Source organism: Leptopilina heterotoma, unplaced genomic scaffold (genome assembly GCF_015476425.1).
Source record: "Leptopilina heterotoma isolate Lh14 unplaced genomic scaffold, ASM1547642v1 Lhet_237, whole genome shotgun sequence".
NCBI lineage: Eukaryota > Metazoa > Arthropoda > Insecta > Hymenoptera > Figitidae > Leptopilina > Leptopilina heterotoma.
Window position 1 is genome coordinate 123,789 of NW_025110953.1, and position 20,051 is coordinate 143,839.

The following is a 20,051-nucleotide window of genomic DNA, read 5'->3' on the forward strand; positions in this document are numbered from 1 at the left end:
ATATTTATAGTTAAAATAAGGTTACAAAATGTCAGACACTACAGAATACATAAATACAAGTGATTCTGAAAGTACAGATGATTCTGTTTGTAATTTGGAATCCAATAACGGTAAAAAAAGAGTAAAAAATCAAAAAAAGTGGAAAAGAAATGTTCGAAAAAAAAATAGAGCCACTGGTGAGGGTTATGAAGCAACAAATGGTAATTTCCAACCGGGGAAAGTATTTAGTCCAACAAGTGTATGTTGCTCAAAGAAATGTGCTGCGAAAATAGAAATAAATGACCAAAATCAACTGTTCGATTACTTTCACAATTTCGAAGAAAAAGAACGACAAGATATATTTTTAATGTCATGTCTTGAAAAATTTGTTAAACTTACAGAGAGTGTTGGAAATGATAAAATAAGGCGAGAAAACCAATGGAAATATTTTTTGACTGTACAAAGTTTAAAAATTCCAGTATGCAGAAAACTATTACTGTCGATATTGCAGATATCAGAAAAGCGTTTAAGAACAGTTCAACGATTTAAATTGACCGGTACGATTAAGAGTGTTTTAATTCGTTTTAATAAAAAAGCTTTACTTTTCTTTTTAATTCAATATATTTATAAGTAGCTAATAAATAAAAAATAAATTTATACATAAATATTTAGTAAATTTTTGCACAATTATTTAATAAATTAATTTTTTCTATTTTTGGAAGACGTATATATGTGTTTTTCTTTTACCTTTTATATACGACTTCCAAAAATCGAAAAAAATTGATTTATTATATTTATAAGTAATAAAAAAATAATAATAAATAAAAATGATAATTTATAAATCGCTTTTAAAGGTGAAGAAATTAAAGATGGAAGAGGTAAACATGACAACAGACCTAATAAAATATCTGAAGATGTTTACGCTATGATTCAAGAACATTGGGCTACATTTCCAAGCGAAAATTCACATTATGGACGAGCCAATAACAGAAAATATTTTGAAAATCCCGACTTGAACGTACAAAAGCTTTACATTTCCTTTAAAGAGTATTATTTTAATCAGAAAAAATCTACTTTGGAGATGAGTTACAACACCTATCACAGATATTTTCGAGAAAACAGTATCTATTCATTTCGACAACCAAGGACAGATGTGTGCGATTTTTGCACAGAATGCAAAATTAAATTGAAAGTTAATGCTGAAGATCCTTGCAAGCATCAATATTTAATTCACCAGGAAAAAACCAGAGTCTACAATTTTGAAAAAAAGAAATATTTAGATGACTTAAAAAATGATCTTGCCAAAGATGTACTGATAATCGAGTTTGATTATGCTCAAAATTTGCCACTGCCGAAACTGAACGTTACTTCGCAGTTCTACAAAAGATTGTTGTGGCTTTATAATTTCAACGTTCACTGCCATAACGATGGATCAAGTTCATTTTATTGCTTTTTAGAAACAGAAGCAAAGAAAGATTCAAACACTGTCTGCTCTTTCCTTTATCATTTTATTAAAAAAAAACTAGAGGATTTTCCTACCATCAAAAAAATTGTATTTTACTCAGATTCCTGCGGAGGGCAAAATAAAAATATAAATGTCGTTATGTTCTGCACATGGTTGGCAAGCAGTTTGAACATCATCATTGAACACATATTTCCAGTGCGAGGACATTCCTACAATCAATGTGATAGGAACTTTGGAAAATACAGCAAAATATTGAAAAATCATGAAACTGTCGAAAATGTGGATGAATATTTTCATGTAATGTCATCAGCAAGGAAGAATCCAAGCCCATTCAACGTGATCAATGCAAGCTCCCTTATTGAAGATTGGTCAAGTGGTTTACAAAAATTCATTTCAAAAGTTCCCACATCAAAAACTACAAAGACGCGGTTCTCGATTCAACAATATGTAAAACTGTCGTACGATTCGCATGGAACGATAACGAGCTCAAAAAGTTATACTTCAACTGATTGCAAGTTTACTTTTGAAAAAAACAAATTACCAAAAGATAAACTAAAACTAAGTCTGCAGCTGGTAAAACCTTCAGGGGTCAAAGATGCCAAAAGAACTGACGTTTTGTCTTTAACTCCTTATATGAAAAAAGAAAATGCCGAATGGCTAAAACGTGTCCTGATCCAGGAAGGAAATTCTTCTCTCAATCAAGAAGTTTCTCGCAAACCTCGTGGTAGACCACCTAAAAAAATTCAAAATATTGTTGAAGAAGATGATTCCGATCATTCTCAAGACTCTAACGTGTCCGAGGAATATTGACAAGAAAAGCTTAAGCTTTAAAAAATTGTTATTTGTTCATAAAAATTAATTCGATTAATAAAGTTTATTTGTTTTGTTAGATTATATAAATGGGTATTGTTTTTCTCAATAATTAATAATAAATTTTTTATCATATAAAAACTAAAAAAATATTTTTAAAAATTTTCATGCAAAAAAATTTTTTTTTTTAAATTAAAAATGATTTAAGCCTTAAATATATGTTTAAAAATAAAAAATTCAAAAAATATAGAGAAAAATATGTTAAAATTAAAGTTATTTTTAGTTTGAAGTAAAAATTTTACTGATTAAATGTCTGGGTGCAAAAAGGGCGTATGAATAGGTTATGAAAAAAATTGTTTTTTAATAGTTAGTCACAACTTACAGTCAAGTTAACACTTGAAATTGATAGCTGAATAAATGCCCAATTGCATAAAAAAAAGTTTTTTTAATTTGCATTTACAGTTTTTGAATAATTAAAGATTAAAACTTTAACTTGAAATATCTCCGTTCGTCGTTTTTTGTTATGCGCCCTTCTTGCACCCAACGCTTCAATTACATATTTAAATGTTTGTTGATAAAATTATGTATAATATAAATCCAATTTTAAGAAACATTCTATTTTTTAATAAATTATATCTTTTTGTATTTAAATAATTAAGTTCTCGTAGAATTTTCTAATAAAAATTGATTTCGAAAATGTAATAGAACATTTTTTTGAGTATCTAATAATTTTTGGAGCGAAAAAAATATTCTTCAGGACAGAGAAAAAGTGAAAATTTTGTCTGGAATTCAGGGAAAAGGAAAATTAAAATTTTGTAGCAACTCTGCATTTACTATTAAATTATTGGTTATTTCACATTTTATATTCATAATTTATTGTTGTTTATATTTTATATTTAACTAGAATACTTAAATATTTTTTGGGTTTTTCTCTCTAAAAAAAAGGGGCACTTACACGTAATAAATTTAAGTTTATTATTATGTAAATAAAAATTTCAGATTTAGAATTTTAAATTTTTAATAAAATTTTTCAAAAGAATTCAATTATTTTCAAAAATTTGGATCAAATTCTTAGCAAAAATTCAATTGTTGTTAAAAAATTTTAATAAAGTTATTGGGTATTATTTTCAAAAGAGATTTTCTCTTTTATTGAAAAGAATAATTTTATAATATTTATTATTACTATTGTATATTTTTATTATAATATTTATAATATTGTCTTTATTGACAAATTGTCTTTTTTCACATAGCAGAAAGTAACAAAGATGACTGGCCTTGATGCAAAACATTTATTTACGAGTTACTTTCTAATTGTGCTACTAAAGAGAGACAAAAATTTTTTTCTGACCCATTTCGATTTGTTTGTATGTCTTTTTTTTCTTTTTTTTCTCTTTGATAATAGAGGATATAAATGTTTATGTTATGACAAAAAAAAAAAATCTCGTTCTCGATGAAATTGCAACTTTTGTCGTAGATTTACTCTTGGTTGAGCGTGTGAATTTGGGCGGCAGTCAAACGAGTTTCTCGGCAGCGTGGGTACTGAGGAACGAACGACCGACCCCAATGCGCGGTCTGCAATGCAGGTTGCATTATTATTGATAGTATTACATCTCTCGCGAAGATATCTTCTCAACCGACGAGAGTCTCTTTTATACTCCTTTCTTTTTTTTCCTTTTGTTTTGTTTTTGCTTTTCTTGTGTATATATATACTACTTTAAACTCATATATATATGTACCTACTATAGCTGCTAGAGAGGTAATGAATATACATATAGAATAACTTGGGGTGGAGAGACGGTCGCAAAACACTCTCAATTCACTTCAAGGATTATTCTCCATGGTAATATCACCGTGACCAAATAATGCAAAAATAATCAAAGGCAATTTCATTTGGAAAATTCTTGAGAAATTGCGGCCTATTCGTGTTTCTATTTGCAATTGTGACATAAGAAAAAAATTACGGCGCGATGGGACGTGATAGAAAAAAAAGGGAATGATAGAAATAAAAGTAATAATAATGATACCTAATAATAATAGGATTAATAATAATAACAATGCCTATAAAAATAATTTATTTATTTAACAAATATTCGGGACAATAATCTTTAGTTTCACTTGAAATTTTATAATCAATTTTTTATTTATTATAAGGGGAGGGTTCGACTACATTTTCAACTACATTAAGAAAATGATTTAAATCCTTCCATTAAAATTATTTTTATTGTAATTTTTAAAGAGGAATTCAATGGTTAGAAAATATTTTCACCCTTATTGAACTTTTATTTTTCTTAAAAATTGATAGACTTTAAAATCTATTCGCAATTTTTTAGAAAATATGTTTTTGTATTCATAAAAAAATTGCCGAATGAAAAAAAATTTTTTCTAATTTCAAATTACAATTTTATAATAATTTTTTTTATATTTTTTATTTTAAAAAATTGTAATTTGAAATTAGACTGAAAAATAAACAAATAAATTTCCATATAAAAAATAGAATAACCATGGTAATTTCTAGCATTTTCAATCTAACAACAGTATTTTTTTGAAGAAATTCAATTTTTTTTTAATACAATAATTCTAATAAAAAATTTGTCAAAAGAATTGAATTATTTTTAAAAATTTTAATAAAATTCTTCCAAAGAATTTAATTATTTTCATTAATAATAAATAATATTCTTTGAAAGAATTCAATTATTTTCATTAATAATAATATTCTTTGAACGAATACAATTATTTTTAAAAATGATTATCAAATTCTTTGGATGAATTCAATTATTTCAATACAATTTTAATTAAATTTCTCAAAAGAATTGAATTATTTTTTTAACAATTTAATAAAATTCTTTCAAAGGATTCAATTATTTTCATTAATAATAATATTCTTTGAAAGAATACAATTATTTTCAATACAATTTTAATAAAATTTCCCAAAAGAAATCAATTATTTTTAAAAATTTTAATTCAATTCTTTGGAAGAATTTAATTATTGAAACTTTCTCAAAAAAAATTCTTATAATATTTTTAAAAATGTTAATAAAATTTTTCTAAACATTTCAATTATTTTTATAAATAGTAAAATTCTTCGCAAGAATTAATTATTTTTTATAAATAAAAAAATTCTTCTCAGAAATTCAATTATGTTCAATACAATTTTAATTTTTAATTAAATTTCTTGAAAGAACACTTTATTAAAATTCTTTCAAAGAATTCAATTAATAATAAATGTTCTTCGAAGAAATTCAATTATTTAAAATACAATAGCTTAAGAAAATTTACCAATAGAATTGAATTATTCTTAAAAATTTTAATAAAATCCTTTGGGAAAATTAAATTATTTCAATGCAATTTTAAAAAAATTTCTCAAACGAATTCAAATACTCTAAAAGTTCTTCTAAACGATTCAATTATTTTTATAAATAAACCCTAAAATTCTTAGCTAGAATAATGTTTTTTTATAATAAAAAAATTCTTCTTTGATATTCAATTATCTTCAACATAATTTTAATTAAATTTCTTGAAAAAATTCATTTATTTTTAAAAATTTTGATAAAATTCTTCTCAAAAATAGAATTATTTTTTTAAATAATAAGATTTATCAGATGAATTCAATTATTTTCGATACAATTTTAATAACATTTTTCAAAAGAATTGAATTTTTTATAAAATTTTTAATGAATAAAGAAATTCTCCTGAAAGAATTGAAATTTTTTTTTAAATTGTTAATAAAATTCAACAATTAAACTTATTTGCAATCAATTTTAATAAAATTTCTTTGAATTATTTCCGAGTCAAAGTGAAAAAAAATTGAATTATCTAATTACCTAATTAATTATTATTATTATTTATTATTTTCAAAAATTTTAATAACATTTTTCGCAAGAATTCAGGGATTCAATACAGGGATTCAATATTTTTTAAATTTTATAAAAATTCAATGCAACAATGTTTTTCTCTTCAAAAAAAGGCTTCAAAAATAGTAAAAATCTATTTGTTTCATATCCGGTAATTTTTTTGTAAATACAAAAACATATTTTCTATAAAATTATGGATTATCTATGTGTAATAAAAAAAGTTATAAATAAATTTATATTTATATAAATATATATTATATGCAAATTTTAATATTTGTAGGTATATGTATATATAGTATATTGATATTCAATTTCAAACCCATAAATTTGTATCCATTTTATAATATAAAGTAAACCATTTTCATGAATTTTTTTCGCATCAAAATCTATTAAAGAATTGATGCAATAAATTTCGTGTGTAATTTATCGAACTTTTATCGCCGCTAATAGTCATAAATACTTACTGATATACAGCAAACTAAATTGAATTGGGGATTTTTTTTAAAGAAACTAAACAATATGACGTCGAGTTGAAAAATATTTGTATCCATTAAGGACAATTTATGTAGTCTGAAATCTTTTGCAAAACAATGTGGCATGGCGCTTAGGTTTCCTATATATAGAGAGATAGAGAGATTCGAGCGCTTGTAACAATCTATTTACTGGTTATTACATTGCATTTGAAAATACCTACTTGCAAATATAATATTAAATTAATCTCCCACACTTACAAATTATTATCTAGTATCTCGTTCGATTTATATATATATATATATATATACAAATATATGAACGAACGACCTTGATGCGTAAAACAAGGCGAATTCTTGTTCACGTATGAAAGGGTGAAAAATTATTAGAAGGAAAAAAATTTATACAAGAAATATTTTCTTGAAAACTTGAAGTATTTTTTTAAAGGCAATTTTAAATGTAGTTTACAAAAATTTTAATTCTTTATATAAATCTGTTATTTATTGGATATAATAAAAGTAAATTATTTGATTTAAAATAACCGATTTCTTGACTGTTATCAAATAAATATTTACTTGAATCAAGTAATTTTTATTTAAGTCAATTAAATCGAATTTACTTTAAATTATTGGTTCAAATTGAATTTATTTGACTTAAATAAAATTTAGTTGATTCAAGTAAATATTTATTTGATTCAAGTAAATATATTCAGTTTAATCAAATAAATATTTACTTGAATGAGTAAATATATTTATTTAATTTAAATATATATTTTATTTATATAGGGTAGGGTGGGGCATTACTATTCTTTTTTGGATTTTTGAGTCTAGAAAATGTATTTAAAAAAAAATAAAAAAATGAGTAGAACCGTTTGAAAGCTTGACTTCTTAGCTACAATTTTGCCATGTATCATTTTGCTGTAACTCGATTCTGTTCCGAACTACAGCGATTTTACGAAAAAAAATTTTTTTTGATGTCGAAAAAAACGAGGGGCGTAACTATTCTTGCAGCTATTAATGATATAATACTAAAAAAATATAAAAAATAATTTGTTAATTGGAGGATTTTTTCTGGTTTTTTTCTGACAATTTCATACCATTCTAACCTAGAAACAAGGAGAATAAAAAAAAATACACTGTTTTGTAGTTTTCGCTGTCATCAGTGGAAGAATAGTTACGCCCCATCCGCTCATTTTTTGAAAAAACACTTGTAAAATTTTTGAACAATAGAATATCACAAATCTATTATGATATTCGTGTTCAGCACTAAATTTGACTTTAGAAATAATTTTTCCGATAATTTTTCCGACCGTATATCACTATTTACAATGGCAGACTGAATGAGTGAAAACAAGTAAGCGAGTATATCAAAATCACATTTGGGTACCTAACGCCTATGATAGATGGCGCCAGAAGCTCAAATGTGGCATACAATGTTTATTTCACATGACAAGTATACAGTGTAAAAAAAACTTTAATCGGCTGAATAGTTTTCTCTCCAGGACAAAGAATAGTTGCGCCCCGCGAATAGTAATGCCCCACCCTACCCTAAATAATAAATTTTATTTATAAAATTATAATATAAAATAATTTTTATTTTAGTCAATTAAATGGAATTTACTTCAAATTATTGGTTCAAATTGAATTTATTTGACTTAAATAAAATTTAGTTGATTCATGTAAATATTTATTTGATTGAAGTGAATATATTTACTTGAATCAAATAAATATTTACTTGAATCAACTAAATTTTATTTAAGTCAAATAAATTCTATTTGAACCAATAATTTCAGAATTTGAAGTTAATTCCATTTAATTGACTCAAATAAAACTTATTTGATTCAAGCAAATATTTATTTGATAATAGAAAAGAAATCGTTTATTTGAATCAAATAAATTTTTTAATTAGTGAACGACTTGTCTCTAATTAAAATTAAGAGATTATTATTATTTTTATTATTATTATTATTATTATTATTATTATTATTAATTATTATTATTATTATTATTAATAATAATAATATTATAGTACTATTTATTTATTTTAATAATATTAGCATTATTAAAATAAATTAATATTATTTTTAACGTTATATATTCAATTTAAAAATTAAATAAAGTTAATGAACTTTTAAATACAATTAAGAGAAGGTTCAGTTTGGAGAGACTTGAAGTAATTAAGCGGAATCAAGTCATAATGCTAGTCTCATTCAATTATAGCATCAAGCAAATTTTGTAATTAATGATAGCATCAAATAATTATAGGTTTTTGCAAAAAATTGTAGTTTCTCTAAGTAGCTTTAAATTATGAAAGTAGCTCAAAGCAATGTTTAGGGAACATTAGACAATTGACTAATGTTCCCTACTATTATTAGTAATTATAATATTTATTTAAATTCTACTAATAAAAAAGAATATATAAATTAATAAATCTATTATTATTACTATTATTACACTGAAAATAAAATTGTTTGATTTAAATAAATATTTATTTGAATCAAATAAATTGTATGCCAGTCAATAATTTCAGAATTTGAGCAAATACAATTTATATAATTATCTTGGATAAAAATTATTTGATTTTCTCCAAATTTAAATTAGTAAAAATTAATGTTTAGTAATTGAAATTAGAAAACTGAATTTTTGCTTTTGAATTAGTAAATTTTGCTAATAAATAGTAATTTCTACTAATTTATTAGTAAAACTTACTAATTCAAAAGCAAAAAGTTAGTAAATTAGTAAGTTAGTATTTTTATTTTATAATTAATTTAAAATTGTATTGACAAATAGAAATCATCTGAATTTTTTACACTTTTTTTCATGAAAAGACTAAAATTTTGTTAAATATTATGTTTTGTCAAATTGAAATTATGCAGATTTTTGTTCTTTACTTCTAAACAAAATTAGAAAATTGTTAAACAACTGATTATAAAATAGAAAATTTATTTATTTTGTATTATTTTTGAAATTGTTATTATTTATGAAAATAATTAAATATTTTCATACTATTTTCTTAATTTTTTTTTTTTTTAAATAATTGAATTCGTTTTGGGAAATTTTATTAAAATCTTAGATATTGAAAATCATTGAAATTAAACATTTTTTGTAAACGCAATTGAAATTTGAAAATTTTTTGAAAATAATTGAAATTAGGAAAAAATTTTCTTTGACATTTATGAAAATAATTGAATTTTAGAGAAGAATTTTGTTATATATAAAGATAATTATGATTTTTACGAGAATTTTTTTCGAATTCTGAACATAATTCAATTTTATAAGAAGAATTTTATTTTTTTTGAAAATAATTGAATTCGTGAGAAATTTTTATATATTTATGAAAATAATTAAATGTTAACATACCATTTTATTAAAATTGTTTTTAAATAATTGAATTCGTTTTGGGAAATTTTATTAAAATCTTAGATATTGAAAATCATTGAAATTAGACATTTTTTTGTAAATAATTGAAATTTGAAAATTTTTTGATAATAATTGAAATTAGGACAAGAATTTTTTTGACATTTATGAAAATAATTGAACTTTGGAGAAGAATTTTGTTATTTATAAAGATAATTGGGATTTTTAAGGGAATTTTTTTCAAATTTTAAACATAGTTCAATTTTATAAGAAGAATTTTATTTTTTTTTTTTAAATAATTGAATTTGTAAGAAATTTTTATTATTTATGAAAATAATTAAATGTTATAACATACAGTTTTATTAAAATTTCTTTTAAATAATTGAATTCGTTTCGGGAAATTTTATTAAAAGAGTAGATATTGAAAATAATTGAAATTAGGACAAGAATTTTTTTGACGTTTATGAAAATAATTGAATTTTGAAGCAAAATTTTGTTATTTATAAAGATAATTGGGATTTTTACTATAATTTTTTTCGAATTTTAAACATAATTTAAGTTTATAAGAATTTTATTTTTTTTAATAATTGAATTTCTGCAATTATTTGTAATTTCTGTAAAATTGAATTTTTTTAGTGTTTTCAACAAAAATTTAAATTAGAAAATTTTTAAATTCTATTATTTTTAAAATTGCTAATTTTATTTTAAAAAAGTCAGTAGGAAGTTAGAATTGTTGCTAGTAAATAGTAATATCTACTGATTTATTAGTTAAACTTACTAATTCAAAAGCAAAAAGTCAGTGACTAACTTAAAGTAGTAAATATTTTTACTAACTTAATTTAGAGAGTACAAAGAAATATTTGCTTGATAGTCAAATATGTTATCGATCATTTTTGTCTAATACTTTTTTCACTATATTAAGAGTAACATTTTTTATTCAAAAATAGTATAATTTTTTTAACTTTCATAATTTTGAATCTAAAATATTGAATTTTTTCATTGAATTTTTCTATATAGAATTTTATTAAAATCTTCGAAGTGAATTAAATTGTTTCGAAAAAAATTACCAAAATTTTTGTAAACATTTAAATTATTTTGAAGACTTTCATTGCAGTTGTATTAAAAATAATTTAACTCTTGCGAAGAATTTTATTAAAAGTTTAGAAAATAATAAAATTTTTGCGAAGAATTTTTTTAATGTTGTGAAAATTGTTGTTAACAATTAAATTCTTTCCAATACTCTTATTGCAGTTGTATTAAAAATAATTGAATTCTTGCGAAGAATTTTATTGAAATTTTTGAAATAATTGATATTTGAAAATAAAAGTTTCGCGTTGGTTCTGCTATACTGTTTTCAAAAATATCTAAAGCGGAAGAATGACTACTTCTCTCATGTATTTTATCTCAATTAACGAGATCATTGAACAGTAAATAAACATTTAATTCACCCAAAGAAAGTTGCGGGGAAAAAATATACTGTTCTCTTAATTGAGGGCAAATATTTCTTAAGATCCTAAATGAAAATAGTTTTATTTATTAGAAAAGCATTATAGAAATTTGCTTTCCCGACATGTTGATACATATATATACACCGAGCCTAACTCGAGAAAACTTTCTTTGTTTCTCAGATTTATGTACACATTATTACCTTGACATAAAAATTGGCACACTTTTCTTGGAGCGCTCTTCCTGCCTTGTAAAAAGAAAAACGTAACAGAATTTCACTGATGTGTCAAGTTTCTAAAAACTGCGCGCTCACAAGAACCATTTCCCACGTATAATTATTATCATCATCATCATCACATGCATTTGTGAATGAGGAAATACACATTATTGCACATTTTCTTTCTTTTTTCTTTACTTTTTATTTAATTCTTTGATTTCCTATTATTGTTTCATCGATTGAATCGTGTTCATGAGAGGCGTCATCAGAGGTGTTTACATATACATTCGAGATAACTATTCGCGCGAAAATGCGGTAATTTATGTGCGAGATGGCAACAAAGTAATCGGAAATATTCACGTTTTAATGTATATTATATCTTAATCGCGATGCTTTCTCCTCTTTTCTTTCTCTTTTTATAAATATATAATTATTGCATTTATATATATATATATATATTTATATTGTTTTTTTTTCTTGCAAATAATTTATTCCAAAAGAAAAAAATTATTTCTGTAGGATTATAATGATGAGGTTTCGAAGAAAACGAATCTCGGATTCCAAAGGTACAATATCGGACAATCGGTATGTGTTTTGCTAAAACGTTTCGATATTATCTAGACATCAATTTTGAATTGATTTTATACAAGAAATAATTGTGTGAGAAATTTCAGGGCTAGTGAAAGTGATTAAATGCGTAATTATATTTGAAAACATTTCTAAAAATATATATCTTATTCATGGGTGATTTTAGGATAAATTAATTATTAAAATAAAAAAATTACCACGAATTTGATACAAAACCTTCAATTTTTTCTATTTCTAATAATAATTTTTTCTTAAATAACTTAATCAGGATTGCCTCAGGTTATAGAGAAATCAGAGAATTCAGGGAAAAGTCAGGGATTTTTATTAAAGTTTTTGGAATTTTTGAGAAGTTAGAAACAATTGTAGAAATTCAATTTTTTTCAAAAGTAATAAAATTCTTCGCAAAAATTCAATTATGTTCAAAAATTAAAAAAAAAATTCTCGTCAACATTTCAATTCTCTTTATAATTACTAAAATTCTTCTCCAAAAATTCAATTATTTTCAAAAATTTTAATAAAATTCTTGACAGAATTTCAATTACTTTCAAAAATTTTCCTCAATTCAATTATTTTCATTATGCACTATTTTAATTTATTTAAAAGTATATAAACGGACATGAAAAGCCCTTTACCAATAATTCTACAAGAATAAGAAATTGTAATAATTCAAAAACAATTATTTTTAAAAAATGTTGATAAAATTCTAAGCAAACGTTAAATTATTTTTATAAATAATAAAAATTTCACTGGAATTCAACTATTTAAAATTTTTTTTTATAAATTTCTTTGCAATATTTCAATTATTTTCACAAATAATAAAATGTTTTACAGAGATTCAATTATTTTAATATAAATAATTGAATAATTGAATTTTCAATTATGTTTTTTATTTATTTATTTCAATTATTTTTAAATACAATTTTAATCGAATTCCTCGAAAAATGTAATTATTCTTGAAAATTTTATTAAACTTCGTGGAAAAAAAATCAATTATGTTGATAAAGTTCTTTATGAGAATTCAATTTTGAGAAAAATTCATATATTCAATAAATTATTTATTTTTGTATTGAAATAATTGAATTCTTGTAGAATTTTCTACTAAAAATTGATTTAAAAATTAATTTCAATTAAAATTTTAGATAATAATTGAATTTTTTAAAAATAATTGATAATTGAATACTTTCGAAGAATTTTAATAAAATTTTTGAAATTATTTATTATTATCATTATTTATGAAAATAATTAAATTCCTGAAACGAATAAAGAAATTTGTTTTTTAATTAATTGAAATCGTACAAAATTTTATTATTTATGAAAATAATTGAATTCCGGTAACGAATTTTATAACATTTTTTTAAAATAATTGAATTCTTATGAGATCTTTTATTAAAATAGTGGATTTTGAAAATATTTGAATTTCAGCGAAGAATGAAATTTTGTGAAATAGAATTGAATTCATGCAAAAATTTTTTTAAATAATTACATTTTTCGAGGAATTTATTTAAAATTTTATTAAAAATAATTAATATTCTGTGAAGAATTTTCTTATTTAGGAGAATAATTTAATTCTTGCAATGAATTTTATTAAATTTTTTTAAATAATTGAAATCCTGTGAAGAATTTTATTATTTATGAGAATAATTGAATTCTTACAACAAATTTTATTGCATTTTTCAAATAATTGAATTCAGGTGAAAAATTTTATTACTTGTAAAAATAATTGAATTTCTTAATTAAATAATTTGTACCTAGATCTATATTCTCTTAATAAAATTTCACAAAAGAATTCAATTATTTAAAAACAATTTTGACAAAGTTATACGAGAATATTCAATTACTTTTTAAAATAATGAAAATTTCACGGGAATTTAATTATTAAAAATAGAATGTGCATAAATTTAAAAAAAAAACAGATAGAAAAATAAATTAAATCCAAACAACTGAAACAGCAAAAATAAACAAAAAACGGTTTGAAACTTTTCTATAAAATTCTTCGCAATAATTCAATTATTTTTATAAATAATAAAACTCATATCAGAACTTCAATTATTTTTATACAATTTTAATCGAATTGCTCGAAAAACGTAATTATTCTTTAAAATATTATGAAAATTCGTCGAAAGAATTCAATTGTTTAAAAATTTGTTGACAAAATTATGTATAAGAATTGAATATTAAGAAACATCCAATTATTCAATATATTATCTGTTTGTATTTAAATAATTCAATTCTTGTAGAATTTTCTAATAAAAATTGATAAAAAAATAATCTTTTAAAATTTTTAGATAATAATTAAATTTTTGGAGAAGTTACTGATAATTGCAATTTTTAGAAATAATTGAATTTTTTAAATGTTTCAAATTAAAACCTTTAAAAATCTGAATTTTTCATACTTTAATTTTTTCAAAATGCTTCATCGAAATTTTTTAAAATTATTTCAGGTTTTTATTTTTTAATGTACATTTAATAAATTGAAGAATTTCCGAAAAATAATTTGCCTAATATTCTTAACGTTCAAATGAACGAAATTCATTTTGTTTAAGGACATTTGAATTTTTTTGACGTGAAAGTTTTAGAACACATGCTTTGCACAAACTGTGACGTAATAATGGTTCAAATGCCCCTAAATATTTTTCTAAATTCACTAAATAAAATGAAAAATATTTTATTTTGACTGTCGCTAAGATTTTTTCTTAAAAATCATGAAAGCTTACAATTTTTGTTTCTTTTTTTTTTTTTTTTTGAAAGCAAAGAGAGGAAGAGAGTAAGGAAGAGAGAAGGAGAAAGAGAGACAAATCGCAGAGACAGGTATAATCATTCAGACTTTTCCCGCGCGCGTTTGTCGGCAGTTTGCCATGATTTTCTTGGAAGTTGCACGCGAAATGAGAGAGAGCCTTTCGCCTGCTTCCATACCGATCGTCCACTGTATAAAAGTGGAGCAAGAGATCTTGGTCAGACGCACACACACCCTTAAAAAGAACCATTGAATTTCGATCGAAGCCATCGACCTCCACCTGATCCCTTCGCGTCCCTTCTCCACAAATTCGTTCTTCTTTTCATTGAAAAAAAGTTATTATTATTATTTTTCAATTACTACCAATTTTTAATTATTTCTCTTCTCAATTTGTCTGCATGAAAATTTATTTATTATAAATTTATTATAAAATTTATTTATTATACAATTTAAATTATTTACACATTTATTTGTCATATTATAACAAACGATATTTTTTTTCTTCTTGTATTTTTTATACAAAAAATTATTTTTTATATTGAAAAAATTAATTTTTAACTAAGAAAATATTTAATTTTAATTATTTTTCTTTTTTGTAGAGTAATTTTTAAAAATATTTAAATAAAAAAAAAGTTTCTTTCATTTAATCAATTCAATGTTTACAACTGTAGGACAATTTTGTTTTTGTTTTTAAATTTTTTCATTATTGTTTTTTTTATGGTTATAATAATTTTTGTTAATTATTAATTTTTTCCTATTTTTAATTACTAGCACTATTCTTAAAGTTATTATTATAATTATAACAAATAAAGATATTGAAAATTGATAAGGATAATAAAAATTTTTAATAATAATATTTATTATTATATCAACAATATTTTGTTTCTTTAAATTTCTATAAATTTTTGACGTTATAATGTTTCAAATTTTTTTAATAGTAAATAAATAAAAATAAATAAACAAAAGAAAGATAATGCAAATTATTATTATTGTTCAACATTAGAGAAAATGTTATTAAAATTATAATTTTTATTATTGTTATATTATCACTTTTTTATTTCTAAAATTTTTACTAATAATTAAAAACAAAAAAATAAAGATTTTAAAAGTAATAATAATAATATTAGTAAAATAAATTAAGCATTAACTTTGGTGAATTTCAAAGCTTTTATAATCAACGATTTAAAAGAAAAAATATTTTTCAAAGCAAATTTTTGTAAACTTTTTAAAAGTTTTTAACTTTAAATAATTTTTTTAAAGGTTTTTGATCCACCATTTACACGGAGAGAAATTTATAGTAGTGGGTAACATAATTGTGGTTAGGGTGACCATCTTTAATGCTACGTATACAGACAGCTATCTAGATAGTCACCGTTACCATCAATATCATCAGGAGTAACATCTTGGTAGTACGGGGTAGCATAACTATATTTTTTTTAGCATCTGTGATGGTTGGCAGTAGCATAATGATAGTATCGTGTAACATCATCTTTTTAACATCAAAATCTGACTATCCATTTCTCTCAGTGTAGATAAAAAAAATTTGAAGTAAAAAAATTTATTATTTTCCTTCTGAAAAATAAAAATTTTTTTTAACCTTCCATCATAAACGTTGTGAACTTATATTTATAAGTATGTAACTTATATATATTTATAAACTATTTACATAAATTTATATAAATTATAATATTTTAATATTAATATTTATGATATATTTTTTTTTTATTCAGTTCATTGAAGCAAGAATTAAATATAGTTAATGTAAGAGTAATTGATAATAATATTAATAATATTAATAATATATTAATATTATTGATTTTAATATATTATTAATTATTAATATAATAATTATATTGTCGTATAATGTGTATATTATGTAATATTAATATTAATATTTAAATATTAATTATAATATTATATAATACATAACAAAAAAAAGAAGGATTATAAAAGAAAGATAAATATAAATTACCAACATTATGTTTCTTTTCTTTTGACAATGATAAGAATACATAAAATTTCTTTAAGAGATCTTAAAGTCATGAAATATTCACGTCAAAAAGTCGCTTGTGGCGTCTCTTTGAAGGTCTTAAGACCGATTTCCACGCTTATGAGCTTTACAAAAGGCAGGAAACATAATTCCACATATTTTCATTGGTTATAATCTTCTCAGTGACCTTTAAGAGTCCGAGAATTTCAGAATGCGATGTTAATCCTGATGATGTGAAAAAAAAATCTAAATTCGCCACACACGTGCATATTACAGATGGATGAGATACGCAGCAAGAGCAGAGAGATCGAGAAGCTGAAGAACCTTGTGCGGAAGCTGCGGTCCAGGGAAGATGAAACTGTGAGTAAGACACGAGTCTTTTTTTATATTTACTATATATATTCCTTTTTTTTCTTCGAAATTCTGATATGGATGGGTTATTTTCTTTATTTGAGACAATAGATCTTTTCCTCGGTTTATTATTTATTTCGCCGGTGAATATGCGATTTGCTGTTTAATCTGAAAGATTCTTTTTGTATTCTCGTATAAATGAAAATTTTACTTTTGGAAAAAAAAAATTATGACAGAACTGGAGATTTCTGTTTGGATTTAAATTTTCTTTTGGTATTAAATTATAGGAGAATTTTTAAAGAGGAATAAAAATTTTATGGTTGAGAATAAAATTTTTGCGTTTGAACTTGGCTCAGGTGGTTAGGGCATCGTAAAATGGCACGAGGTATTTAAGGCACGAGGGTTCAATTCCCGACGCTTGGGAAATTTTTTTCCGATTGTTATAGCGATGCTCTTCTAACAGTTTGCGATTTTTTCCACCTTGTTGACAAATAATTAAGTTTTACACTGAAAATAATTTATTTAATTCAAGTAATTCTTTACTTTGACTTGTCAAATAAATATTTTTTTTTATCAAAATTCAAATTTTTTTTAATTGTGTCAAATAATTTTTAATATTTAATATAATTAATTAATAAAATTTAAATTTAATTAATATAAATTAATAATTTTATTCATTTAAATTGATCCATACAGAATTTTATTTCAAGTATAAAATTAAAAATGAAATTCTGATTAAATTGTTTACCCTGGAAAATGAATTTAAAAAAATTGATCTTTTTTTAAAAACATTGTCTGTCAAAAAAAGGCTTCAATTTTTTTTCGATTCCTCAGGTATAGGATTTACAATAGGAGGGAATTTTAGGTGTTTTATTTTGGCATATATATTTATAGAGAAACAAATCCATAAAAATAAATGAAATGCAAAGCTGCTGGCTTTCCGGTATAATAAAATTTAACATGAAAAAGAATTGTGGTTCGTGTTTCACACTTAAAAGCCAAAGGAAATCGATGCGTCGCGGTGCTTCATCTTAATACTTGAAAAAAAAACCGGTGATATCGAAAAGCAATAAAAACTTTTAATGCGCATCTTTTTGGCTACCGAATACGCTCCTTGTCATCATCGTTCATATAAATACATCGCCCGAAATGAATATCATTAGTTCGTTGAACTTTTATATTTTCAAGTTAATTAATTAAATTACAATATAGTCAAATTTTTTTCCAACTTTTTTGCCTCCTATTTTTAATGGACAATTTGTTAATTGTCCATTAAGTGTATACTTTTTTTTAATTTAAAAAATGAACCTGGCAATAATTGGAAAGAAATAAATATTGAACTTTCATTTCAAATATGGAATCGAGAGAGTCAAGAGTCAATAGGAACTTCTGGTTAAGATATATACTTTTGAAATGAGAAGAGTTTATCTGAAGGAGGTCAAATATTTAATGTAGAAAATGAACATTTAGAGATTTTTTTTATTTTTACGCGTTTATATGAATACACGTAAGATATGTGTGCGATATCGCACGTTAGCTTTATAGACTCGAAAGAGAACTGAAAATAACCGTTAGAAAAGTAATAACACGTAGATTTGAGTTGTTACGGTATTGTTGTTAAAGCGTTACATTTACGTGAGCTTCTGGTGACCCGAACGCAGACCGTGAGTCAATAACTTCATTAAAATGCAATTAATGTTTAACCCGATGAGTGCGCCATTAGCGTTTCATTCTAATCACTAATTTAATTGCATTGTGTTGTCACGTTTCTTTCCTGATTGTATCAATATGATATTAAAAAAAATTTTTTTCTTTTTTTTTCTTTTCTTCTTCTACTTCAATCTCTACATCTACCTTGGTTGTTATGATAACCTTAATTATAGTTTTTTTTAATACTATAACTGTATATATATAGTTACATAACTAAAATGGTCAATAAAACAAACCGAAGTTATAAACCAGCAAAATTAAAACTAATGGTTATTAAAACCAACAAACCTTTTTACTAATGATTATTATAACCAATTAAAGTTTTAACTAATTGTTATTGAAACCATGGGAGTTATAACTAACCTCAGTTATAACCATCGAAGTTATAACTAACTTCAGTTATAACCATCGAAGTTATAACTAACTCAAATTATAACTATCGAAGTTGTAACTAACCCAAATTATAACAAATGATTGTTATAATTAAACGAAATTAAAATCCCTGATTTTTATTACTATTGGTTATGTATAACCTTAGTTATAATCAATTGAAGTTTTAATTAACTAATAATAGTTGTTATATCAAACTAGTCGTAAGCAATGGTCTTTATAACTAATGATTATAAACATCTTTGGTTATAAAGTTATAATCAACCCAAGTTTTAACCAATTGTTGTTATAATTATCCGTAGTTATAATTAATAGGCTATCTAACTAAGCAAAGTAATAAACAATACTTTTCTTAATTAACAATAACAATAACAATACTTTTCTTTACTTTTAATAACTAATGGTTAAAAATGCCCTAAGTTATAACCAACAGTGTTTTTAACCAATGGTTGGTTTCGTATTATAACTTCGGTTATAAGTAGCCGAAGTTATAAACAACGACTGTTATAATAAATGGTTATAACAAATGGTTATTATAATAATTATTATAAATGCCCTTTATTACAAATTATTTTCATAAATTATTATTCAATGATTTTCAAAAATAATAACATTTTTTACAGGGATTTAATTATTTTCATAAATACATAGTAAAACTCATCGCAGACTTTCAATTATTTTTAATTTTTAATA

General features: G+C 22.9%; 1 protein-coding gene across 2 annotated transcripts in view; it reads left to right on the forward strand.

The window, feature by feature from the left end:
• Positions 1-20,051, forward strand: part of LOC122502775 (janus kinase and microtubule-interacting protein 2-like) — a 205,919-nt gene that overhangs the window by 52,893 nt on the left and 132,975 nt on the right. For both annotated transcript variants that reach the window (XM_043612978.1, XM_043612976.1), the window contains exon 7: positions 17,184-17,267. In XM_043612978.1, the coding sequence (XP_043468913.1) occupies positions 17,184-17,267 (84 nt within the window). The remainder of the gene's footprint in view (positions 1-17,183; positions 17,268-20,051) is intronic.